General features: G+C 53.5%; 1 protein-coding gene across 2 annotated transcripts in view; it reads right to left on the bottom strand.

Moving 5' to 3' along the window:
• Positions 1-2,168: 2,168 nt before the first annotated feature.
• The window catches only part of LOC149310299 (kinesin-like protein KIF3C), a 71,713-nt gene continuing 67,884 nt past the window's right edge, over positions 2,169-5,997 (bottom strand). Inside the window, exon 8 of one of the 2 annotated variants that reach the window (XM_089528659.1) lies at positions 2,169-3,487. In XM_089528659.1, the coding sequence (XP_089384785.1) occupies positions 3,478-3,487 (10 nt within the window). In that variant the 3' untranslated portion in view covers positions 2,169-3,477. Of the gene's footprint in view, positions 5,664-5,997 lie in introns of both variants that reach the window. The other variant, XM_089528657.1, reaches the window with a different exon arrangement.

Raw genomic sequence — 5,997 nt, 5'->3', positions numbered from 1 at the left:
TGGGAGGGCACCGGAAGTCGCCTCGGCGCCGCCGGAAGTGCGGGGGAAGGGCGCCTCCGGGGCTCGTTCCCTTGGAAGGCAGCGCCCTCTGCAGGCGGAGAGCGGGAAGGTCGGCTTTCTTGCCCTTAATGGAGCCATTCCCAGGGACATCTGGCCAAGGAGCCCCGGGATCGCGTCGCCGCCGCCGCCGGCAGCAGCAGCTGATGGAGAGCGAGGCTCTCCTCCTCCCTCCCTGGATTTGGCTCCTTCCCTTCTGAAGCTCAAAGGCCCCGGAACAGGCGTCTTGGCCAGAGAGCACCTTTCTTTATGGGGCGACCCGAAGGCAGAAGGGCAGGCCTAGGACAGAGAGGGAAGGCGGGAGGCCTGGGCCTGCCTTTGGCTGCTTCTGGCCTTCGTGCCGGCGGCAGGGAGGGCTGTCTCAGCCTCAAGGCGAGGCAAGGTCCACGGGCGGTTCAAGGAAGAGGCGCCCTTGGGTCTTTCGGGGAGCCTCTTCCCGACCTTTCGCCCGCAGGCAGCATCTCTGGCTTTGGCGCCTTCAGAGGATGCTTTGCCTGGGAAAAGGCTCCCAGAACAGCAGGCAAAGCATCCTCTGAAGGCGCCAAAGCCACCGATGCTGCCTGCGGGCGAAAGGTCGGGAAGAAGCTCTTGGAAAGAGCCAGCCAAAGCCATGGCTGCCGGCCATGACAGCCTCCGAGCTCCCTCCTTTGCCAAGGCAGAGTCCCTCTCTTCAGGAAAAGGATGTAGAGGCAAAGGTTGGAGTGTCCTTTCTGCTGCAAATGGAGGCCATCGGCCGCAGAGGCTGCAGACAGCCCTCCCTGCCACCTGAAGGAGGCCTGGGACTGGCATCTTCCATCTCTGCCTTCTCTTTGCTGTTGAAGAAGGCAACTAATCCCCCAACTAACAACAATGGGGCCTGGGAAGACCAACATCAAGGCCTCCAACCTTCTGCTGCTGGAGAACAGTCTCCTTGGGGCCCAGGTCTCCCTGAAGAAGCGGAGGCAGGCTGTGGGGCCAGGCGTGCGGAGGAGACTGGTCTTGTGACAGAGATGACAACTGTGACAAAGGCTGCTCTGCGCCCGGAGCCAGTGTGACATCATGGCTGGTGCTGGACCCTGACTGGGAAGACTGGGCTTCAGCCCCTTTGCTCTGGGATGGTTGGGCAAAGGTAAAGGAGGCGCTGGAAAGGCTTAAAGTGCCATACTTAAACAGGGAGCCGAGTGCAAATGGTGCAAGGATTGGGAAGTCAAAGGCTTTCATGGCCAGAGATGCTGGCAAAACGTCAGGAATAAACTCTTCCAGAACAAGGCCACAGAGCCTGAAAAACCCACAAAAAGCTACGGACGCCGGCCAGGAAAGCCTTTGGCTTCACATAATAGCACAGCTAATTCTCAAGAGCTCAGCCTTGCGTTCTCAGGTAGCTGAGAAAGTCCCCGCTTTGTGTCCCAGGTGGCTCTTGGTGACGTTTCTGCTGACTGCCCTTCAATGGCTGCCAGGCCCCAGCGCTGGGAGGATTCCTGGCTAAAACACTCCGGAAACCTGCAACGCACAGGAAAAGGCCGTGCAAACGCTGGGGCTTTTCCCTTGCACACGGAAACATTTCCGCTCCCCACCCGCCCTTTCCTTGTATTTGAGCAGACCATCTGGCTTGAAAGAGAACCCACGTTTTCACTGGCTCTGCGTCACAGGGCATCCCGGTGGGGTGGCTTTTGGACTAGGAAGACCAGGGTTCAAATCCCTGCTCAGCTGTGGAAACCCACTGGGTGACATGCTCTCGGCCTCAGAGGAAGGCAAGGGGAAAAACCCTCTGAACAAAGCCAAGAAAATGTCTTGAAGGCACACAACAGCAGCAACTTGTTGCTACACATAAGCTCTGCAGGTATTCAGTGCTTTGTTAATTCTACATATCAGTCTGTAGCCAAAATGTATTTATGGGCAACCTGACAAAACCTAGTACATCCCACAGGTGTTGGACCACACCTCAAAAACGGCACATCCAACAATCCCACTGACCCAAAGGCTGGGGAAGACTGTACAACTGTCCTCTGCCCCGGATGCTTTGTTGCTCCCAAGGAGGTATGGACCAGAGCAGGCGAGTTGAAGCAAGTATGCCCCTTTCTCCTATTGATGGGGGGAAAGGCATTAAGAGACCCAAATGAATGAGACACTCCTTTTCGACAATGCTCATTCCTTTATTGTCATGGTTTGGATTCGATTGTGGTGTCCTCCCGGTCTGCAAACAGGTCGGAGCAACATGACAAGTGTGTCGAAAAGTAGTCGCCCACCCAGAACCAGAGGGCTATGGACAACAGCATCTGCCAGTACACTTTGTATAATATAGGTATGCATAATATGTCCTGTATATTCATACGTATAGCGCAACAAGCATGGGCCACCGTACACCAACTTTTGACTGCCTAAGTAAACCAACACAGCAACAGGCACAAAGAGTTTGGTCCCAGTCGCCTTGCCAATCGCCCCCTCCCTCCCACTCTGTGACCCCCACCCCCACATCGCCAGTCTCCCAACACTTTTCCCTGGGGAAAGGGAGGCTTGCTGGCACCCACACGACGCACACGCCCGCCCGCCCGCCCCATACACTCACACGTAAATACAGACTCACCCACATACAAAGAACAAAGAACACTGGAAATCTACAGCTCAGGCTATGGCAGCAACGCAGCAGGGCCGCAGGAGTCGCCTGGCCATTGTTACAGGGGCAGCTCACGGCGACGGGTTCTGGTCTTAAATATCAGCATTTCTGTACATCTGTCCTTGGGTTTTTGTCTTGTGCTAGGACGTTATCTGAGGTTTCTGGCAGCACAACGGTGGGCCGAGAGACAGAGTGCAAGAGATCGTTGACACGGAAGAGGCGGCAGGCACAAAAGGGGCACTTGCGCATCAAAAGTAGTGTGTTGCTCCCCTTAGCATGGGTGCACACGGGTGCCACTTCTGGGGAAAGACTAGTGGTGGTTCGTTCTTCCAGGATGCCCCATGCCAGTTCCTGAAGCCAACGTCTGTGACATGGAAGCAGCTAGTTCCTGTCCAGAATGGAGAGGAAGAATACTGTTCGGCTGTGTTGTCCATTGTAACAGCATCTCTCAGCCTTGCAGCGGATTAGAAAACAACTCCTTCGGCAGAAGCCAGGAAAAGAGATAACAAATGTCTCTAGCCTCTGCTAATGGGAAGGATGTGTCTCCTTTATTCTGATCCATCTCCAGATAGCACACTTTTATTGCCTTTGGCAAGGCAAGATGAAAGCCAGCCGGTCATGGGATACTCCGAGGAGGAGACAGTGCAACTGTCTTGGGCTTGCAGATGCATTTAAAGGCATGGTGCCACCAGCCACTCTGGCAATGTCTCCATCCCCAGCCCACCACTTGTTGTGTGCAGCAGCCATTGTGCTCTTAAGGGACACCGAGAGGATCCCCTCTGGATGTGTTTGATCCTGGCTCCAGGGCTGTGCACACATCTCTGTATTTAAGCGATGCTGGAAATCAAAGGCAAGGAAGCAGCTGGTGAGTTCAAATACACATACAGACAGGTGAAGAATGACTAGGGGAAGGGGCCTTTCTTCTAAGAGATGGACTAAAGAAATTCATGTTCTTTGATGGCTGGTCTAGAGGTCCCAGCAGCCCCTCTTCCACCCGCTGTGGTTGCTCTACAGCTTTCTCTGATGCTTTTGGTCCCCAATGGGGCTCCTGTGCCAGCCCCTGCGATGCCCTCAGACATGTGCCAAGACCACAGAAAGTAGGGTTGGAGAGCCAGCAGATACCAGGATAGGAAGTGCAAAGGGGAAGTGGTTCCCAGGGCAGTGTGCTAAGGACAAATTGGCACCCCACGCCATACCACAAGCCTATGCGCTTACCGGATGGCCTCCTCTCTAAACAACCTCTCCCACATCATGACAAGAGTTGTTCCAGAAAGTTAACATTGCCTTGAGAAAATCAGCTGCTGGGGTCACTGAACCCCTCCCCAAATCTTTTGGTGGCCACTGGATTTCAGAGGGAGACCCCACAAACACAACATCCCCACTAATATGCACCGATGAACAAAGAACAAAGCAAAGACAGAAAAAAAGTGCTTGCTGTGCTGCCATTTCAGGACTCGCTTCTTTCTTGTCTTTGTTTTGCTTCCAGTGCCTCTTTTCTTGCCTTTTTCTTTCTAAATCAGGAATAAGCACACCATTAGGATCCCTACTGCGTTGGTCTGTGGAGGGCTGGGGGAGGTTGTTCCGTAGGAAAATGATGGGGTGGCATGAATTTGTTCTACCTTTGTGTGGGTATTAAGTGGTCTTTTGCAAGCAAACAGGAGCTCCAAAGAGCCACAAAGTCAACTTTTAGTGGCAACCACAGTGCAAATGATAGGCTGAAGTACAAATAGCGTCTTAACAGAGAAGCAGAGAGACTAAATGTGAGGAACAAGTAGCATGGGATATGTTGGAGTGGGCGATTCATCTCAGCTTGACTTTCTCACTGCCCCCCACTTCAGCTTTTAGTCACAGCAGGTGACCACTTTTGGTGACCACTAGCCTGAATGGCCCTTTGAAACTATCTGGCTTCCTCACTTGCCACCCCAAGGGAACTGTGGGTCACCTGCCCAGCACAGATGCCCCCATTCCCTCTGCTCTGCCAGGTGACCTGGGTACCCACCAGAACTCCCCCTTTGCCGTGCGTGGCTGTTTTTCGGATGCCCCCTCCTTACCAGAATACAGCAGACACTTCCCAAATGAACAGAAACACAATGCTTGAACAAGTGGGTGAGTGGAGGGGGATGCTCCAGGGGTTGTCTGAAGTTGGGGAGAAGGTTCCCCAGGATCATGGAGATAATGCTGTGTCCTGTCCCCGCCATCATCAGCAGTAGCCGACACACATACACCCCATTTCCCATAACTGGGGCCCAGGCTGTCTCTGTGCCCACAGGGGGCCAACTCTGCGAGTGTGGGGTGAGTTGGGTTGGAGGGCTAGAAGCAGATAGTGAGACAGGGGCTAAGCTTTTGTTGCAAGAATGGGGGAAACTCCCTGGTTAGTGAGAGCCCAGTCCTGCCCACCCTAAACCACAACGGAAGGACATAGCAAGGCTGGCTGTGACCTGGCATCTTAGAGAAAAGGGGGAGAATTCACAAACCACCATTGGAGCCAAGCGCATAATGTTCAGTGCCCTCTTCCTCCAAGTAATGGGGCTGAGAACATCCACAGGGTGAAGACCAAGCTACAATCGTCTTGTAGGAATATTGTGCATTTGTGCAGATGCCTCTACCTGCTCAATCTGAATCCCTTCCCATCATCATCATCACAAGGATACACCATAAATAAATATGTTAAATAAATAGAGTTGACAGATCCCGAGAGGGTGGTGGTGGGGTTTTCTTCAGGGGCCCCCCAGGGAGCCATCCCCTCCTACAGACAGACAGACAGACACACACACACGAGAAGTAGCTAAAGACAAAGATGAGTTAGTGCAGGGGAAGCCCGTCCCTGGACCACGTGTTCCCAGTGGCAGTCCACAGCAGGAGAAGGAGCGTGGCCCTCCGAGTGCAAAGGAAGGACAGAGGGGAAGGACAGCAGGGACGCTACTGGTGAGCCGGTGCTGTGGAAGGGTTCTGTGAACTGTAGGCGAGGGACACATGTGTTGTTGAGGATGGCAGGGAGCGAGGAGTCTGGCACCTGAGAGGGAAAGAGAAATGGGAGACAGAGACGGGGTCACGCATTCGTCTATCCTGCCTCCCTGCCCCATCTCTAAAGCAATCCCACCCGCCTCCAGAAGAACACCAGAACCACCACTTGGGAGCAGACCATTCAGGGCTGGTCTTCTCAGTTGTGGCACCACCCTCCGGATGTAAACAGTGACCGCCTTCAAGCACCAGCTGGAAATGGATCTGTTTCCACAGGTATGCCCTCCCTGGTACTTTATTTACTGCTCTGTCTCTTGCACCGATCACTGAATGTTTTAAGCTTCTTTTTTAATTTATTACTTTCAGTTTTGTTTCAAACTTTATTT

The sequence above is a fragment of the Sceloporus occidentalis genome, unplaced genomic scaffold (assembly GCF_023333645.1).
Source record: "Sceloporus occidentalis isolate IW3139 unplaced genomic scaffold, rSceOcc1.0.p SCAF_6, whole genome shotgun sequence".
Lineage (NCBI taxonomy): Eukaryota > Metazoa > Chordata > Lepidosauria > Squamata > Phrynosomatidae > Sceloporus > Sceloporus occidentalis.
This window is presented reverse-complemented; position numbering and strand designations above follow the sequence as displayed.